General features: G+C 53.7%; 1 protein-coding gene across 3 annotated transcripts in view; it reads right to left on the reverse strand.

The window, feature by feature from the left end:
* Window positions 1–494: 494 nt before the first annotated feature.
* DAG1 (dystroglycan 1) overlaps window positions 495–20,578 on the reverse strand; it is a 54,964-nt gene continuing 34,880 nt past the window's right edge. For all 3 annotated transcript variants that reach the window (XM_075514570.1, XM_075514572.1, XM_075514571.1), the window contains 2 exons: window positions 16,420–16,829; window positions 495–3,392 (listed from right to left, as the gene is read on the reverse strand). In XM_075514570.1, the coding sequence (XP_075370685.1) occupies window positions 984–3,392; window positions 16,420–16,701 (2,691 nt within the window). In that variant the 5' untranslated portion in view covers window positions 16,702–16,829 and the 3' untranslated portion in view covers window positions 495–983. The remainder of the gene's footprint in view (window positions 3,393–16,419; window positions 16,830–20,578) is intronic.

The following is a 20,578-nucleotide window of genomic DNA, read 5'->3' on the forward strand; positions in this document are numbered from 1 at the left end:
GAACACCCCACCGTCGCCAAAACACCTCACGGGGAGGGGGTTTTGCTTAAAAAAGACCACCCTGACCCCGGTGCTCGCCAGGCAGCGGAGAAGCCGTCGCAGCGCGGGGCCCGGCTCACCCTCCCGCGAGCCCCCCCGGCACAGCACTGCACTGCACCCCGAGGTGCGGGCAGCTGCCCCCGCGCTTCGCCATAGGTACCCCAAGCCAGTCTGACTCAACTGATGACTATTTTATGATGCGTGAGAAAAATAGGATATCTTTGATTAAAAAAAAAATAGTAATAAAAGAATCAAACCCCGAACCAAGAAGCCAATCCCCCCGAGGAGGAGGAGGAGGAGGAGGAGGAGGCTGGCTGTCCTCGAGGGCCCCCCCTAACCAGCCCCGAATCGCCCTTGGAGCTCGCCTGCAGCACAGCACTGCCCTCCCCTCCCCAAAACTACACATCTCCGTTTAGGTAAACAGCAGATTAAATGTAAAAACTTAGAACATCGACTTCAGAAAGTCCCTTGAATTTAATTATTTTTAGGCTACCTTTCATGTTACGTCCTGTAGCTAGACACACGTGAATAGAAAAAACAGTACAGTTAGTGTTAAAGGCAAACAGCGGAGACCCAGAGTGCTACCCCAGTGCTGCCTGCTCCTCCCGACCCGACCCGACCCGTCCCGTCCCGTCCCGTCCCCCCTCCCTGCCCGCCGGCCTGGCCCCGGCCCCAGCCCCGGCCAGAAGCCCAGTCGCCGGGAGGGCGTGTTTGAGCCGAGAATTTTTTCTATGAATAAAATAAAACCAAAGCTTGTTAGGCAAAAATAAAACAAGTGTCCCCCCGAGTCCCGCGAGCGCTCCGGTGCGGCGGGCGCAGCCGGGGAGGGCCTGCTGGGGAGCGGGCTGGGGTTTCGGGTTCCCGGCTGGCGAGGGGGCTGCCGGCCCACAGACAGCACTGGTGTGGAGCTGGAGGCCCCTTCTCCCCCGAGAGCCTCCCGTTCGTTAAGGGGGGACGTAGGGCGGCGGGGACCTGTACGGGGTCATGTTCTTCGGGCGGGAGCCTTTCCCCTCCATGGGTGCGGTGAAGGGAGGGGGAGGCTGGTAGGGCGGCGCGTTGGGGTCCTCGTCCCGCAGCGGCGTGTACTCCCCGATGGTGTCCTGGTTGAGCGGCGTGGTCTCCGGCATGCTCTGGTTGGGGTACTCCGGGGGCGGGAGCGGGGCTTTCTCCTCCTGGAGGATGAGGGGCATGCTGGAGGACGGCGGAGGCTTGGAGTCGTCCAGCTCGTCGGCAAAGATGATGGGCACGCCTTTCTTTATGAAGGTAGCCTGGTCTTCGATGGTCAGCTTCCCTTTCCTCTTCTTGCGGTAGCAGATCATGGCGATGATGCCGGCCACGAGGAGGATGGCGGCCACCACCACGGCGGGGATGACGGTGTGCAGGTACACGTCGTCCTCGCTGCTCTTCTCGGGGTCTTTGCCTGCTGCCACCGTTGGCGTCGCCTCGGAGATCACCCTTCCGTCCTTCGTCACGGGGATGAACTGGATGTGCCTGCAGCTGCCGGAGCCAACCACCGACACATTCAGAGGCTTGAACTCGGGCTGCAAGACGTTGGAGAAAGCCGGGCTCGGCCCACCGGAGTCATCCGCAATTTTTTTGCTTAAAGTCCGGATCTGCTCCCGGGGGCAGGGCTCCAGGGGCAGCGTGTTGTTCGTCCACTCCACTACGATGGAGCCTTTGGCGATGTCCTGCACCGTGATGGTGCTGCTGTTCCTGTCGCCAAACGCCAAAGCCAGCTTCTTCACCAGCATGATCTTCTTATTGATGTCGTTCACCACCGCGTTGTGGTCCCCTTCCAGCCTGGCCTTGAACTTCACCGGAGACTTGTCCCCGTGCGGGCGTTTGTGGACGTGGATTTCGAAAGCATCCACAGCAAAAAGCCCGCCTTTGTCGGTCGCATACATGAAGTACTCATGCTTCCCGATGTGGTTGTGGTCCGGCATGCCGTACATGAGCTGGCTGGTGCTGTTGAACTGCACCCACGAGTTCTCCTCTATCATCTGCTGCTCCTTCAGCTTCAAGGTCAGCTGCAGTTTGTCAGTGGTGGTATCTTCCTTGTCGTAGAAGGTATCTGACGGTATTTTAACCTCGAAGTAGGTGCCCTCCCACGCGTCGACCCTGTCGATATGGTTCGTCAGCTTGGGTGGCTCGTTTGGCTCCCAGGGCCGGGGGATCCTGCTAGCTGTGGTGCGTACATGGGTCGGCGGGGAGGCCGTTGTCAGCTTGGAGATGGGGGATCTGGTCGTGCTGGGAGGCTTCGTCGGACGGGGCGTTTTGGGTCTTCGAGTAGGCCTTCGCGTCGTCGCCGTGGAGGAATCCGTCGTGGATGGCGTGGCTGGCTTCAGAGTGGAGACTCTCGGTTTCTTGGTGGTAGTTGTGGGCGGTGTGATCACTGCCGTGGGCTCTACGTACCCGGGCATCGTGGGGCGAATTGGCACGGAGGCTGTGCCGGTGCCTTCTGCTACCCTGGTTGGCTGGATCGGTCCCAGAGTAGGTGTCTGGACGATGGGGCCCCTCGTTCTGATGGTGACCGTGGGCTTCCTCGGCAGCGGTATGGGCTCCCGGACAGGGGGTGCCGTCGTCTCTGTGGGAGGCGCGATGGCGGGTGACGTCGGGGTGGGGACAATCCTGGTTGGGGGTTCTTGCGCGGCAGTGGTGGGCGGCCCGATGGCAGTCAAAGGCGTAGGGGTGGCGTTGATCTGCCGCCGCATCCTCTTTGGAAGGTGAGGTTTCTTGTTAGCAATGTGCCAGCCAACAACAGGGTAGCCAAGGCGGGCAGACATGGTTCCTTCCTTAGCTGGAGCCTCCACCTTGCTGATGTTGGGGACACTGTTTTGGCTCAGAGAACATCCCAGTTTCCATGAGAGTAAGGCCCCGTTTTCCACCACCTTCTTTGCATTTCCCGGTCCAGCCATGAAGGCCGACATGTCAAAGAGTCTGTTATTTACAACAGGAACCAACTTCATGTTATGAAGTTCCACCTCCGAGAAGCTTCTCATTCTGTTTAAGAGTTCAATCCTCTGCTTTGGTGTCATTTTTGTTAAGTCGGCATCCAAAATGACAGTCAGGATAGTGACCGGCTCTTCCGAGCCGCACACGAACGGCGCTGCGTCACCTGTTTCTTGGACGGCCACTCGCACCGACTGAGGCTCGTTGTGGTCTTCTTGGTGGACCTCAACGGAGAAGACGTTTGCGGTCTGGGGCACGTAGCTCCCGTTCGGAAAGGGTTGCAGCGTGGTCACCGAGATGTAGTGGACGCCCTTGTCCGTGTCAAGGGGCAGCCCTTCCAGGGAGCTGCTCTCTGCGTTCCAGTGTAACCAAGAAGGCAAGGAGTCCTTCCCAGCTTCGGAGATCTACCAAATAAGAGAGAGAAGAAGGTGCTTTTAGAAGTACAGCATTAGGACAGGTTCTAGCAGCAATAATGCTTAATTTAAAGGATTAAAGAAAAAAATCTGAGGCGTAACAACTGGGGAAGGAACATCCTGGGAAGAGCAGGACAGCCTGCGTCTCCTTCTCTGCGTGTGGCAAGGACGAGCTCTGCAGGGCACACTGGTCCCAAAGGGCTGAAGTTGCCACGGGAGGTCATCAAGTCCTGCAGAGGTCCCTCGCCCGCAGGCACCAGCTCTCTAGCACTTGCTGTGCAACTACTAAGCACAAGCGATTCATTTTCTCTGCGGGCAGAAGGGGAGTTCAAGTCACAGGGACAGCTACGGAGCTGAGGGTCAAGTTATGTGATACAGCAGAGCTGATCTGACGACTGCCCTCCTCCCGCTCCCTCTTCTTCCTCTCCCATCCCTGCCGTCTCGCCCCTTTCCTCACCTGATCACACCCTGCAAGCCCATTGCTCCAGCAGCTCAGCAGAACATACGTTTTCTCTGTTAACTTTCTGCTTCGTCGCGCTGCCCCCAGCAGCCAGGCTGAGCCGGAGGGGTCAGAAGCCGGCAAACCACGGCTCGCGGTCCCCTGCCCGGCTGGAGCACACCAGCAATCAACAAGCAGCAGCAAATCCCGAGAGCTACGCAGCCGCTTAAAACACAGCGTCCTCCTGCACTGCCAGAGGAACGGCAAGCTGGGGACGAAGGAGGGGAGCAAACCCGACGTCTGGTCAGCACTGCACCGTGACGGCCGGCGCGGGCAGGCAGGGACCCAGTGCACGGGCTGGGGCACTGCTGGACATCACACAGGACGGCACAGCGGCCTGGCTTTATACTCAGAGTTAGCTTAAAATGAAGGATTTCACTTTCATATAGTAATTTGCTTCTGCAGACTAGAAACAACAGGCGGCTTTGGCCCAGACCGCAGGCACCTCAGGACTACAACGCACTATTTACTACCTCTTTTAGGTCAACAGCAACACTTTTTTTTTTTTTTACATGACTTGTGGCACAGATTAGTGAAGCACAGTCCCAAGAGCACAAGCCTCCCCTTCAAAGCGTGCAGTCCAAGAGCAGGAGCGATGTATGCAACGATGGTATTTCCATATGCTCCAGAGGAGGGAGCTGGCGGTAACCTCACCAGCTGCCTCCGCTTCCCAGCTTCCTCGTTTGTGCCCTTCCGAGCCCACCCTCCTCTTCCAGCCTCGGGTCCCCTTCCCAGCCAGCCCAGGTCTGGAACCTTCAGGTGCCCTGGCCATTTTGCTCTTGCAGAGACGGCGCTGGTTCTCCCCACCCCGTGCAGGGGAAAGCCACGCGTGTCGGAGCCCCGGCACTCCTGCCTCCCACCCCGGGCCATAGCCGAGGGTGGACACGAACCCCCCAAGCCCCCTGTTCCCAGCAGCTGACGTCCGTCTGTCCGCGCTACAGCCGCTCGCCAACCACGAAGCACAGCAGAGCCGCTCGGGCTGCACGGTGGAAGGGGTGACGCTGCCAGCTCAGCGGGCTGTGACATTTCCTGGGGCTGTAGGTACCCCACGGCAAGTAACCTCAGCTTCGCCATCCCCCTGGGCTCAGAGGCGTTTGGAAAATGCCCCGGCTGGGCTTTCCAGAGCTCACCACAAGGTATCTCCCCCCACACCCAGAGGAAACGGGACGCTTTGGGGCCCACGGAGACAGATTTAGCAGCCTGGTCGAGGCTCTGGGCTTGTAGCAGTCCAATGCAGAGCCACGCTCCAGCTCTCCTCCTGCAAGGGTGCTTTGGTTACTCTGCAATTCTGTAAAGCTCATACATATTTCATAATTTATCCAAACGCAAAGCTTGGGGAGGAGCTTTGCAAGGAAATCTGCCTGGCAGGAGTGCCACCGTGTCCGGCAGCAGGCACAGAAATGGGGCTGGACTTGCCAGACCTGCCTAACGGCAGGCCCTGCTGGGGAAAGCCCCTGGGAGGGACGGACGAGGACGAAGAGCGATGCCCGGTGCCGCAGGGCTGGGTGCCTGGGTGCCTCTCCCACCTACTCCCCCCTGCTGCAGGCAGGATTAGGCAGCCACTGAAAGGCAGGGCAGCAGGGCTCGCAGACTCCCCCCGCTGCGGGTTTTGGCACACTGAGGGGTCTGGACGCGCAGCTCCGCAGGGGTAACGCAGGACCCGAAAGGGTTTTGGCGAGAGCAGCCCGGGAGCTTTTGTGCAAGAGCCGCAGAGGGTTTCGGCCGTGACCATAGGGGCAACACTCTCGCTCCTCTCCTCTGCAAAGGATCAGCCCCGCTTTTGGCCAGCCTGGACAAGCTGGAGAGCACATCACGAGACACACGCTGGGTACAGTTTATACAGCAGAGTTTAAAGCTGTTAGCACAGCTTTTGGTTAACTCCTCAGCAGCAATGTGTGAGAGCAGGAAATTAAGATTCCTGCTTACACCAGACAGAGAAAGCCACCCCACGGGCCATACCCCCTGATATATCCCACTCGAAGCGAGGTGCTGAGACGTGACCATCCTTCCACTCAGCTTTGCTCTTTACCCACGTGTCTGGCAGAAAACAGGGGGTTTTGGCAGCGCTACTGCTGCGTGCACCCTCTCCCCCACCGCAGCAAGAACGGGAGCTGCCTTTACCCCAGCTGGCCCGAAGGAAAACCAGCCCTTCACCTGAGACAGGCACACGGGAACAAAGGACCAAATTGTCCTTCCTTGGCATCTCTTCTGCCAAGAGAGGACAAAGGCAGGGTCGGATCCTGCCCAGCCAGAACCAGCGCTGACCTGCACTCGTGTTCCTTCTTTAAAAAAAAAGTGTAATTTCATCGCACCCTCTAAAAACTGAGATTCCAGGACAGTGCCCAGTGCAATCCAGCATTTACATTAGCAGGAGCTGGATGGTGCCACTCTTTAGCCCCTTGTGCCAAAATCAGCCACTAACCTGCCCGTGGGGAGGAGAAAGGGCAGGGCACACGTTAAGAACAGAAACATAAGGAGCCAGGACAAAGCCACAGCGTTATTGAGGCTTACACGATCTAGAAGAATAAAAACTTTAATACCGAGTGGTTACATGCACACTGAGTGTGCAATTTCAGGCTACATTTGGAACAAATCTTCCCCTTCCGTGCACTCTGCAAAAGCCCTTAATTACAGGATCACACACTCCACACAGAGCTTTCCTGCGAGCCGGGGGTTTCTGCTGCTCCCTCCTCCCCAAACACGGCGCATGACTTGGGACAACTTGTTCCAGCAGGGATGCGATGGCTGCGAAACATTTATAAACCCACTTAAACTTGCTTTAAAAAGAGCTGAGCTAGTTCAGCTGTATTCAACCTGCGAGACGTGGACTGTTTCTAAAGGTTCTGCAAGAGGCGATTGAGAAAATAAATTTATGTGTATTACGCCTATGAAACCCATGAAGATGCCTGTGCCTCCCCTGGGAAATCTTTAGGAAGGCAACAAGTCTTCAATGCCACAGCTCTGCTTTAAACACAGCTACTGCCCTGGCAGCAAAATTCATCCATGTTCGTGTGACAAAGGAAGATCCCCGCAAGATTAGAGTAGATAATCAAAGCAGTTATCGGGCTGAATAAAAATACTTGTTCCTAAATGAACGCTAACCAGCAGAGCCCTCGGCGTGGGTCTGCGCTGGTCACGGCCGCTGCTGTGTTCATGGTGGCATGAAAGTGGGAGCAGGGAGCCCTGGACTCTGTTCCTGCAATGTTTCCTTCAAATATTGCTTCAAAGGGTATTTGTTAAGGCTATCCATAGTTAATGATTTGGGATCTCTAGTTTTCATGTAAAAAGTTTTCCGGTTTTCTACGTACGCAATAAATATCAGCCCTAAGCCCTGCCATTTCCCTCAAGGGATCTGGTTTCAAAATAACTCTTCCGTTGCTCAAGGAAAAAAAAAAAAAGGCTGCCTTTGTTTTTCCATTATTTGAGATAATTGTAAATGAATGCTTATCGGGTAAAGATTACACAAGCCTGGCAGTGTATTGAAGACCATTAAAAAATTAGCCATGTTTGCGATTTTAAACACACACAGTGGTCTGGCTGGCTTTGAAGACCTTGTTCACAAAGTCCTTTCAGATATACATGGCCTGTTATTTTTAGGCCAGACAAGAACAGTCAGCTCATGAGAGAAGATAGCTCAGTTTGATTTGTTTTTTTAAACGTAGATCTTAAAGCCCTGTAGACAAGACAAAGATAAGCAAAGGAGCAGCAAGCAAAACTGCTGCCTGTGAGGGAATTCACGCAAAAAACCGCATTTTTGCCTACAAGAGTGCCCTCTAATCCTCCAAGTATTTAGTCCTCCTCCTCCCAATGAATCCTCCAGAATGGAGACAGGTACCGTGCGATCCTGCCACAGGTCTCTCTGGCATACCACTATGAAATCCTCCCAGCCCTGGAGCTGTCGGATGGGATGGCCCCAGCCTATGCTGCCAGACCTTCCCGTGGGCGGCAGCAGCAGCAGGGACTCGGCTCCTTCCTGCGCCCTTTCAAATCAGTCCTAAAAAATTCCTGACCGCTTTTGGGCAGGGGTGAGCATAGAAGCTCCTGCAGCTCTGCCAGATCTCCCACCACCCCCTTCTCCTCCCCGCGTCCAGCTGTTCCTGAGAGACAGACCCCGTGCCAGGGATTTCATTGGGATTGTAATTACTGATGACAATTTACTGTACGACAGACTCCTCGTCTGGGTTGCTCCTTCAGCGTTACCCTAACGCACAGGGCCAATAATGAAAAATACCCTGGCTGAGCCCTGTCTACATCTGAGCAGAAGGCAAGCTGAACTGTGCTCAAGCTGACTGACCTAACCGGTGTTAAACCAAGTCTGCAGCGCTCAGGCTTCTGCAAGCAATTAACGAGCAGGCAGGGGAAAGAAAATGGAAAGGAAGACAATTCAAATGCAAATATAGCTGCAGAGGAAGAGTCAAACCTAAGATGAAGCTTGGGCTTAGGCAAACAGCTTAACCCCCTGCTAATGCAGCAACACGGAGCAGTTTGGCAGCAGAAGCAACAGGCGGTCTCAGCCCCAAACCAGATCCGTGGGCAGGCAGATTTCGGGCTGCCTCGTCCCGCACGGGCCAGACAAGTGGTTTCACATCCGCCCCAGCACCGCTGGAACCACAGGCACTGCAACGATCCGTGGTGCTGGCACAGCCAACCTGGAGGCAAGAGAAACAACGAGAACGTGGGGCTGCAGGCTCCGAGTCAGGGGATCGAGTCCTCTTTTGGGAGGCAGGCTCTGCCCGTGGGTCCATCAGGTACATTCCTCTTCTTCACCGACACGAAGACGGAGCCAGTGACTGCAGGCATGGGGCGTGCACGCAAGCGAAGCCCTCCGGGCAGCACGGCCCTGGGCAGGTCCTGCAGCAGCAGAGGCCGCTGCACTGGGTCAGGGAACGTGATGGCTCAGGGCAGGAGCTGGACAGCCCTCAGACCACAACAGTCTTTGGCCCCAAGGAACAGCCCTGACAGGGAGGCTTGCCAGGAGACGATGCGAGAAGGAGCCTCCAATCTTACATCCCGCTTCCTTTCCTCAAATACAGCAGAACTGCAAACTAGGACATCGGACAAGGCACAGAATACAGTGGCGAAAGGAGGATGGGCACCTCTTGGAGCCTTCTGCTCGCCGGGCACAGCAACGGTGCCACTGCACAGCGCTGCGCTATGGGAAAGCTCCGTCTGAAGGAAGGAAAGTTGCCTTTATTTGGCACAGCGAGCGGGGAGGGATCGCAGCACGTGCGCTTCCCTGCAGAGGGGACCGCGATACCTGCCAGAGCTTTTGGGTACCCTCAGCAGACAGAGCAGCTCATGGACAAAAACAAGCTGCCCCAGGATATTTCACGCAGATACATCTGCCCCTGAAAGTCTAAAAACAGCCCAGAGACTTCACTGGTTCTCAGAAGTACGTCAGCCTCAGTGACCCGAGTCTTCATTACCAGCAGGAGCTCACCACCTCTGTTCAGGGACCGAAAGCTATACGGGAACAGCCGGTAATTGGTGCTTCCTTTGTGCACAGGGTAGGTCAGGATGGCTACGCTAATCCTGCATTTCGGCTGGTCCCAGCAGAAGCCCTGCAAAGCTCTTCCTGCATGTCTCCACTGAAGCTGTTGCCTTAGAAAAATCAAACCTTTCAGCTCGGAAAGCTGAGCTAAGGGTGAACAAGGCTGCAGAGGCTCTATCACAGGTCCTGGCCCTCGACTTCCAAGTTCAAACTTCAGTCCCTGAAGGACCAGGCGGCAAAGCTACTTCGAGCAGCTGCTCTACTTTTACGTGCTCATGAAAACCCAAACGAGAAGTTGATGCGTCTGCTGCTAATCTGCATTTTCCAGCCATTAAAACGGGCAAGCGAAGCCTCACGCACAGAAAGCAAGCCCCCTCCTTTGCGGACGCAAGCACAGGGCTGCGCGGACGCAGCCTGCCCGACGAGCAGCGCTTTGTCTCGCCAACTTCTTTGCGATCAGTAAAATGGCTTCGCAACGGCGCAGGCTGAGCGGCTACGCCCAGCTCATGCCATCCCCGCATACTCCTACCATGACGGCTTCTTTTCCAGATGCGCCTCTGTGTTTGCTATAAGGGCACTATTCAGCGTCCCACTCTGCCTGGGCAAGGGAACACAACAGCTGTTTCACTGGGAGGTCACTACAAAACATTGAGTGTCCCAAGAAATCCTCCTTTCATCGCTCCATGCAAGCAGCTTGGAAGGATTTGTTTAGCCTTATTGTTGGAGCGGGAAGGCGCAGCCCGCCCGCGCCAGGGCTGGGGTCAGCACAGGCTGCCCACACCCCGCTTTCCCCCTTGTTCGGGGGGGCGAGCGCGGGGCAGGAAAAGCCTCAAACAGCTTAAAAAAAAAAAAGTTCGGTCGGGCTCTTCTTTCAGCGTGACTTTTTATAAGCGAAAGGCCAAAGGGAAGCAAAAATACCACACAGCAGGGATGCCAAGTGCTGGGGGTTTAGTGCTGCCGCCGCACAGCTAACCAGCCCTGGCAATTTATTCCTGCCATCAGCAGATTACTGGAAAGCTGGCATTCAAGAGCACAGCAAGGAAAGGCGAGCCGGATCCCGCAATCTCAGGTTGGCTCCTTCGCAGGATTCTCCTTACCGGCGCATTCCTCAGTCTCCCCGGATGCTCAGGGCAACAACCCGTAAGAGCAGGACAAAACAAGGAACTTCCCAGCCCGCCTGAAAAGCTAGTTTATAATTAGATTGAGTCACTTTTTCCACTCCTCCAAATTCACAGCTTGTTACTAAGCGTGCACTGAAAACGCCAAATTCCCCGACTCGGTCTCGCTGCAGGAAAAAGATAAGTGCCCCCCCCAGCAGAAATCTTATCAGCTCATCTTATCGCTGAGATTGCTGCATGGCAGCTAAGCAAAGCCCTGCCCAAGAAGTCCTTTGCCTGGACCTGTTCCAGGCACTGCCATTTATCCCCGCGCACTCCCCTGTAAACAGCGGCTGTTGCTACACCTCCTGGTTAGCCAAAGTCCAGGAAAACTGGGGACCCCGGGAAGGAGATGAAGCTCACATGCTTCGACACAGAGAACCTTTTAAGATACCCCAAACTTGATGACACCGCCCCTCAGGAGCACTCTTTGCTTGTCTTCCTCCTTTTGAGAAATGCCATTTTAATACAATTCACATTCAGTTAAAACTTTGAAATAAGGATCACTGCAAGAGGGGAAAAAAAAAAAAAAAAAACAAACAAACCACGAACAAAAAACCCCACCAGTATTTCATGTTTTTCTTCCCTGAAACTGAGTGTGTCCTGGCACTGCGGGCTGGTTGCTGACATCCAGGCCTTTGCTTCGGGGTCGGAGCAGGGCTGAGGCATGCAGCACAGCCCCGGCAGCCAGTACTCAACGTCAGGACTCCTGCAACCCAGTCTCCGCGGATCCTGTTTATAAAACAAGGTCCCTGAAGTCTGATGAGAGTAAAGCTGTTCAATAAAAGCCACTTCAACAGACGGCAAATAGGACGACCGTTGGAAAATCAGGATCCTGCTTGGAAAGCAAGACTCCTTTCTGCCCAGATTAATATCCAACGCTCCGATAAACCCACAAACCTGCTGCATCGCTGCACTGCGTAAATCAACTACGTGAGTTAATTCAGTTTTTCTAATCACTTTGCCACCAGCTATGTTTGCATACAGCGACAGCTTCTTGGGGCCCCCGCTACGTGTTTTATCTGTCTGCCCGACAAGTCCTGGTGAGACCGTGCACTTCAAAATGAAAAAAATCAGGAGCCAAGACACAGCCAAGAACGGGTACGACTTAGCTGTGCTCACCTGAGAACTTCTCCTTAGCATCGGCTGACGAACCTGAGCAGCAGATCTGCTCCATGGGATCCATCCCATGCCTAACACTCCCAGGACGAAGGCAGGTCAGCAGCTTTACGTATCTTCAAGGAAGACGCCGCAAATCACCTGTTTGCACAGGGATGTGCCGTGGGAAGCAGCGCACACCAGGAGTTTCTCTCCTTCCAGCATGCTTTAGACCCACCTTTAAACAAAAGCCGTTAAACTGCATGCCTTTATACACTGTGGGCATATGCATTTAGGATATTGGACTGTGCAAGGGCTCAAATACCTTGTGAGAACGCTGGTATAGGAGGGAACTGGATTTATCCCTGCATCCCAAGGGAAAGGAGCAGGTATTGCCACAGCAATGCCAGTTAGTGACTGTATTTAATACTCTGATCCAAGCGCAGTGCCTGGTGTTTCTGGAGCGGCATCTGCAGCCCAGACGTCTGCTGTTCGCTGCACCCAGCCTAGAGAAACGCCGTCGCAGCCTCTAGTCAGAAAGCCCTTCTCACAGGCTTGGAGACGCCAGATGCTTTCTACAGCGGTTCCCGCACCAAGTCAGGTCAACAGCCCGCGTGGAGGATGGAGGTAATCACCACGTAAACGCCCTCCTTTTTTTTCTTTCATGGGCCAAGGCCCGTGTCAGCTTTCCCAATTTGTGGCAGGGTATCATCGCTGGGGGGATGAGCTTACTGCAACAGCCACCATCCCAAATGCTGACAGAGGTGCTACCGGTGTTAGTGCCACTGTCCTCACCTTGATTATTTGTGTCATCACCCAGACAGCGACGCGAGGCTTAGGTTTTTGTACAAGAAAAATGGGACAACATTGGAGACGGGACCAGCAGACCTCATAGAGACCAAGATCAGCGCTGCAAAATCAACGATCCCACACCTTGCTTAATGTCTTCTTCTGGGACCTCAACAACTGGAAGCAGAAAAACCTACAGACCTGGATATTTCAGCTGATGGCAAAAGGTCTGAGCCAAAGTGAGGCAGATATGGAAAAGCAAACAACTGTAGGATAAATCAAACAAGGTTATTTATAGAAGAGAAAAGGAAGTTTTGATGCCTTTATACGAGGCTCTGGTAAAGTTTCATCTAGAGTATTTTGTGTAGCTGTGGTCATGCAAACATAAGAAAAATAAACTTAAGCTGGAAGACGTGCAGAAGACAGCTGCAAAGATGAGGAGAGGGAAAAGAAAGCTTATTTTATGAAAGAGACTGAAGAGGCTGGCTTGCTTAATCAAATAAAATCAAGACAGGGGAATATGCCTGTCACATATAAATACATAAAGGAAGTAAATATTATGAAGGTAGAACCAATTTAAGCTAAAGGGCAGCACATATAAATATTTCTAGCCATCTCTAAATTTAGGCTAGAAGCTGCATTTTTAATCAGAGCAGCCAGATTCTGGAGCAGCTTCAAATGGAAGTGGCAGGAACAGGAAATCCACCTGGTCTTTGGTCCGAGCGTGATCTGTTCTTCAACAACAGGACGCAGCTGAGAGGTAATGGGTCAGACTCCGCACAGCCTTCGGTGGAAACGGGGTAAGGAGATCGTCAGCCAACGACGACTGATGATGGGGAGGGTACCGGCACCAACGCCCCCGGTTATCCTGCTCCCAGCCAGCATCTGCCAGGAGCTAGTGGGAACCTGCACCCCTTCGCACTGCCATCTGCACGGCAAGGGGTTTGTACGATATGCAGTGATCGAATGTTTTAACCAAACTCTTGTGAAAATGCCAAGGTTTTGGTGTCAAATGCAGCAGGAAGGGCTGCAAGGTGGCGAGCTGCTGTTAACCCTTTTGGGAAGGCGCAAAGAGTTTTCATTTCCAAGACACTTTCGGACACCAGGAGAGCAATCTTGCAGCGAGAAGCCTTGCTGTAGTGAGGAAGCTACAGGACAGCATCTGGACTGAACTGCCACCAAACTCAACAGCTGAAATACCTGCAAGCTGCAGCCACCCTTCAGAGGGCACGTTAATGCCTGACCAGGGCACCCGCTCAGCCAGACAAGGCCCAGGCGAAGGAGGTTTCTACTTGCCAACCATGAGTTACGATGGCCACAACGCCTTGCTGGCAGCTGGCTCCGAGCAATACAGAAAAGAGACGCTGAAATTAAGACACAAAGTAGGTTTTTTTTTTTACTACTTTTCTGCGTGTCCATCTTTGCACCTTGAGCGCGTTAGAATAAACTTGCTTTTGTACTTAACCAGAAAATCTCACCTGTTCTCGAGCAGCTTGGGGGTGGGAAGGCGGGGAGACACTGGCGACTGCTCCCAGAGCACATACCTGATTACGCGCAGAGCCCACATATCTGTGCAGGAGTGCATGCCTGCGAGGCACTCCTCCGCCACGCTGCAGATGCCTGGCGTTGTTTCCATCCCACAACCAAGTTTGCAGAGAAAAGTATTTTGTCTACAGCCGGCTGGAATCTGCTAACAAGCAGGGAGGGGATCTGAGGAGCAGCTTCAAGGCGATCCCCACCACAATACAAACTGAGCCTAGAAGTAATCAGCGGGGATTATCTAGAAATGAAGCGATCGCACCTTCTTCAGGCTCCAGATGGGAAGCTCCTGGGAGCCTGGGGACATCAACTGTCAGCTTTTTTTAAAAAAAATGAAATTATAGCCAATTTCTTAGAAATCAAAGGGGACTGAGCATAGACAACCACATCTCATTGTAAACTCCGACCCACTGCTTCATCTCAAAGGGCACAGCCCTTATCGTTTCTTATTAGGGTTTAAGTACACCAGTTAGCAAGATCCAGAAGTATTACGCTTGTACTGCTCTGGCTGAGAAATGCAAGGCAGCCTGAGAAAAAGCCCAGAGCAACTTGCCCTGAAACTTTCCAGTAAAACAAAAATGCACCCCAGCACCCAAAATTGCCTACGCAGTTCTCACTAGCCAGGAATCAAATCCCCGTAGCAAAGGTCGGCTGTGCTCAGCAGCCGACACGCAGTCTCTGCAAGGGAGAGACCTTCCAGATACACTGGCTAAGCGAGGCTGCTAACAGTGCCCTAGAGCCTGCTGCACTTGTAAAATCAATTTCAAGGTGAACAGATGCAACACACTCGGACGAGCGTGAAAATCGCTCCCAGCGTTTGCTGAACTACACACAACTAGGGACTGTTGGGTCCTGCTCCAGCCCAGTCCATTTGCGTTTCTTCGGGCATCTGTGGGTGTCAGCAAACACGCCTCAACCCCGAAGTGGCAGAGGTATTGTTCGAAGCTATCAGGTGGGGTGGAAATAATCTATCAGAGGATTTTCCTCTACCTACTGGAGCTATCGCAGACGAGTTTTGTGCCAGGAAAAGGAAACTGAGGAAGCCGAGGTGTTGTACAAACACTGAAGAATATTCTTGCCATCAAAGCAGCCATTAGACAACACCAGAACAAGCCATTCCAATGCAAAATCCCAAACCAAAGTTATCATTTCTGTAACACAAGATCTTGGGCTCACCGCACCCTTCAGGACTCCTGCAGCCCAGTGCTGTAAGTGCCCCGCACTCAGAAAACAGGCAGTGGTTAAAGCAGGGCAGGCACCACCGCCTCCCATCCGAGCCAGCCTCCTCGGCCGCAGAGGCAATTAAATGTCACAGCCTTTGCTTTGAAACCAGCTTGTCCCCTTCTCCAACTCCTCTAGCCAGGGGCTCACCCACCACCTTCCTCCTCCCCATCTGACCGTCTGTCGATAACAGATGCATTCTTCAGATTTTCTGCCTACCACTGGCACGTCACGGTCCCGGCACCCTCGCTGGAGCCACTGAGATCACGTATTTGGATTGAGATAATTGTGTGACAGTACGCAGAGCTAAAACAAACCTGCCTTCAAGGAGAAGCTGAGATGTCAGACTTTCTCCCGACTTGCTCTCCATCTCCCTCTGATCTTCTGAGACACACCAGAAGGCTGTCTTTTTATAATGTTTTCTAAAAATGGATTTTTAAAACTATTTTTCAGTTTTGCTCTTTGAAAAAGATTCCCGAGATTGGAAGGTAATTCTGTTTTTTAAGAACAGAATTTTCTGAACTCCACATGATCCAAGCAAGCAAATGCTGAGAAGACAACTTCTCAGCACCCTCCCAGGAAGGGGCTAAAGATGAGGCAAGCGCGTGTTCGGCAGTGTGCCTACCCTCCTCCGGGCTATTCTGACACTTTCTTGCCCTTAGGACCAATTCCAAAACTCAGATTTCAGGTGTCTGCAGTGCCAGCAGCATGAGGGCAAGTGGGATAAAGAGAAAGGCTCCCATCTTTCCCAAGAGGACTTAGGGAGGAGGCCAGGAGAGACTGTGTCAAAGGCAGCCCAGAGCCGTGCTGGCACAACAAGGTCTATTTGTCTAGCAATGTTTTGTTACCACAGTGAAGCAAACTCCCCGAGCGTCAGAGCAGCAGCCCCAGGGAATCCGTGGCTCCCCAGATCCCGAGGCAACATCTCCTTATGAATGTGCCCATCGTTCCAGGAGCCGAGTATCTCAGTTTAAATGCAGCCAACAAACCCGATCAGTCATCCCTGAGGAGAGAAGTCTCCTCTCTTCATTACAGAAGAAAGGAACTTTGCAATGAGGTGAGGACTTGATTTTTTTTTTTTTTTAAAATCCTTCTCCCATAGTCCTACAAAACCTTAAGGCTGCTTCACAGCACCCTCGTGACTCAGCCCCATTAGTGGGGTGACTAGCTCGACTCCTGCAAGAATATAGCCAAAAACGAGCCTCAGGGAATGGCATTTCTCACCTGGACAATTTCTCCATTGGAAGCAATTAAATCCGTGGGGATGGAGACTCTGAAGAAGCGTCCCACCACGGCAGAGCTGTCCGGTATGCCCACCACGGCCGGCACAGTCTCCCGGAGGTCCGAGAGCACGGAGTGCATGGAGGCCTCCAGCTGGTTTTCCCAGTCCCGAACCACTTCTGCCGGCTCGCTGGGCCAGTGGCAGTGAGCAGAGGCCGCCAGCAGCAGCACGGGGAGCCAAGTCCTCCCCAGGAAAGGGGGCTGCAGTAGGCATCCAACAGTCATTCTTCCCGGCAGCCTCGGCAATGGTGCTCCAGCCGGAAAGGGGACCACAAGGAATCTCCAGGCACCGCAGCGCAGGCAGGGGATCCGCCAGTCCTTCACAGCAGCCTCATCCTAGGAGTCCTGGGAACCTGGTTAAACAAAGGAAACCCAATCAGCACATTAATTACGATACCCAAGCCAGCCAGCTAACACGCACAGACCTCCTTGCAACGGACAGAGGGCTATCTGCCACGCTACCCTCTTCGTTTCAGCTTTTTGATTTAACTGCAAGAGTTACCACTACCATTAAAGAGAGCAAGAGCTTCTCAGCTCCTCTTCTGACGTACAGCATCTCTAGAGAAACAAGAGCCTCCTGCTTTTCCATGCACACAACCGTGTTTCTGCTGCTCTGGAGCCACAGCACCCTGAGATAGCCACAGGCAGGGAGACGGGGCAGATACAACCGAAACCAAGACAGAGCACAAGGGTAATAGGTGACCTTTCAAAGCAAGCTGGAGTCAGGCTGGGGCATCAGTGGATTTAAATGCCAGTTACGCAGTATGAAGGTCCCAAGAAACGTTCGGTACTCCAAAGCTGCCATCTTGACAGCTTGATGCACAACAGATGCTTCTGCTCCTCTGACCCATGAGCCTGGCTTTCAAGCCAGATCTCCTCTCAGTTCCAGCTTTTGGTATTAGTGTGTTTAGACTTGATTTGGGGGCCAGCAATATGCCCCCCAAAGTCAGACTGAAGCTATGCACGCACGGTGTTCCACCCTGCTACCCGCCATCCAGCTCCCTCCTGCTTGCACAGCTCGCCCGTCCCCATACTCAGCCAAGAAGCATCTCCAGCTCTCCCTCACTTTGTTGTTTTCCTCTTTCACTTGCTTCCTCCCCATCCCCACCCTCCCTCTGGTCCCCTGGATCACAGCTCTGCTTTCTCTCCTCTGTTCCTTTCGTACATTATTTCCTTCGCTTCCCCAGCTGCTTTTCCTTCCAGACTGTGTTCTGCCATGGCACACAGGAGCCAACGGACCTGCACCCCCCCCCCCCCCCCCATGTTCCTCTTCACAGCCTGTTTGCAGGAGAGCAAGTGGGTTCATGAAAGAGGACAGAGCCCTTTGAGGCCCAGGGGAAGCCGTACTGCCTACTCTAGCATCTCGGTTTGCAGCTAGCACAGCCCTCTAACTAATCGGCAGTAACGAGCGGGGCAGTGGGTTATGCAGGACTGGAAAACAGACACACGGACCAAGCGGGTGTTGCTCAGCCTCCCAGAAGCACACGGGACTGGGCGTCCTCAGGCCAGGCACTTGCATGTCTTGAACCAACTCCTTTTTTCCAGGCTGAGAAGCAGCTCCAAATTCCCAGAGCAGACCCAGCCCAACTTCTAACCGCTGGCTCCCAGTCCTCTGAGCACAGCTCTGATTTATTTTAGCCTGTTCCAGCTGCATTGTGTGATGCACATCAGGCCATCCCAAGAGACCCCGGAGCCAGACCGGGTGGGAAGGGAAATCCCCCTACGTCTTGCCCTTGCAGAGCTCCGAGGGCAGCGCGACAGCAGGACCAGCCGACCCGCTGTGCTGCGGCCAGGCAAGCGCGTATTGCCCACCACGGGCTTGCAGAAGCAGGCAGAGAGCCTGTCCATGCAGGCAACCAAGCCCGAGGTTGCCACAGCAGGCTCTAGGAATAATAGGAGAGAAGATTTGGTTGCTTACCCTAAAACCTGCACTCTAGAGAAGCTGAGAGGCAGCGTGCAAGGACTAGCACATCCTCACCCCGTGATGGGCCCTTTCACAACAAACCACTCATGCAGAGGAGCCTCCATCTCCCATCCCAAGGTAACGGGTCCAGCGAGCACAGTCACAGCCAGCAAAGAGGGCTGTGGGTAGCGGAAATCATGAGCTGAATGCAATAACCTCTGGCTACAGCATCCACGAGGCAGATATCTCATCGGACCGCTGTCAGTTGCGGAAAGCCTGTCTCAAGTGAAAGGCAAAAGAAACAACGAAGGCAGAATAATATTGCTGGAAACCACAAGACAGATGGGAGGATGGTTGGTGTAAGACGCCAACGCCAGAAGAAAGCCCATTCCCCCACTGCTATTGTCCTTCCAACTGCCTGAACCGACTGGGACAGGAATACACCAGACGAAACAACAGGGAAGCCAGGTCTGGGCTCTTCCCAAAGGCAACTGAGCACATGGTGGTCTTCACCTGGAGTGAGATGCCTGAGCTGCTTCTCCAGAGGTTATCATCACAACAGATGAAGTGGCTGGGCGGGTAAGGCCAAGTCACACTTCCTACAGGGCGCATCTCTCCTACCAGCTCCCTGCGTGGTCAGAGGATGAGTCTGACACGCACCAATTGATTGTGGATGAACCCAGAGTCCCCTCAGCGAGTAGACATCTACCACAGCATATGTCCGGTGGAGAATATCCAACAGGCTGTGAATGAGCTACAGAGACGGAGCAGCCTTCTGCAAGAGGTCCTGAGGAGGCCACTGATCATCACAGCAGGAAACTGGGGGACTCTCATCCCTGCACAGTGCCTTAAGTAAGCAGAAAGAGGAACCACCACCTTCAGGCTCCGTGGAGTCCGGAGTACGGACACTGCAGTGATGACACCTTGTCCATGAGCTACTTCTCCTGAAGCCTGCTCGTTGGAAAGTCCTCCTGCATGAGGGACTAGAAAGCAACCCACGCAGCAAGTACAGGCAGGATCAGAGACTCACCAGGAGAGAAATGCGGCAGCAGCAGCACCCGGCAGCCCTGTGGCTGCTGCAGGGCTAAGATGCTATCAGCATGGTGGCTGCCTCTCACAGCTGCGCTGAGCCTCCACATCTGAGCAGAGGAGAAACGCCCCAGACAGACAGACAGACACCCAGCATACAACCGCACAGAGCTGTAAAGACGCCTGGGGAGGTTCGGCACCACGTCTTCAGGCCAACCCCGTCCCTGGCCTGTCACGGCTGCAGTGGAGCTCGTGCACAAGCGTGGTGCAGCTCTGTGTTGCTCAGCCGAATGAGATGATCCGGCCTTGGGCATTTTTGTTGGATGGAGAGGAGTATTTGGGCAGAAAGGAGCTGGTTCTTGATATCTGTGGCGAGCAGGAGAGGAAGATGAAGTCATCACCCATTTCAGAAACAATTATTGGAACAGGCAACAAACACTGCCCGTCTGATACATGCCCCTCAGCCAAGCAACTCACGCGCTGTCCGTGAAGATGTTGCGTGACACTCGCAGGTCGCACAAATTCAGAATTTCATTTTTGGGGAACTACAGAAGAATAGTGTTTGCACGTGGAAGCGGAGCACACAGGAGGTATAGGAGGAATTCAGTAGCTGATAAGAGAAGAGAAAAACACAGAAGAGCTGAGAACAAACTTGCACTGCCAAAAAAAAGTCTCTTAACACAGCTCCATCTCACCAAACAATTGACAGAAGCTGAAACAGTGCCAGCCTCTCACACTGTGTGCTAAGGAGGAAAGGCAGGGTGGTACAGCTCTACAGATAGCTGGAACAAGGCATTGCCCCGCAGCGCTGAGGTCCACGTGGACTATCACTTCAAGGCAGAATGTTGTTTGTGATAGGAGGTCCACTGCCTGAATGCCAGTAGTCCTGCTCAGCAAGCCCAGCAGCCGCCAGCACTGCAGGTCTCCATGCAGCTGCAGAACAGAGCGAACGGTACCTGCAGCGAGGCTGGAACAAGCACTGGGGACCTGCGTGGTGCCTCTGTCAAGTTCAAAAGCCCAAACCATTTCACATGGTACTACCAGGGGCAAAATAGACTGACTTGTTTGAGACCTCATCCCAGTAGTATGAGGAAAAAGTCAGTGTTCTGGATCATCATCCACGACCAGCAAGTGGCACAGACCTGGAGCTCTCCAGGAGCAAAATCTCAA

Source organism: Mycteria americana, chromosome 11 (genome assembly GCF_035582795.1).
Source record: "Mycteria americana isolate JAX WOST 10 ecotype Jacksonville Zoo and Gardens chromosome 11, USCA_MyAme_1.0, whole genome shotgun sequence".
NCBI lineage: Eukaryota > Metazoa > Chordata > Aves > Ciconiiformes > Ciconiidae > Mycteria > Mycteria americana.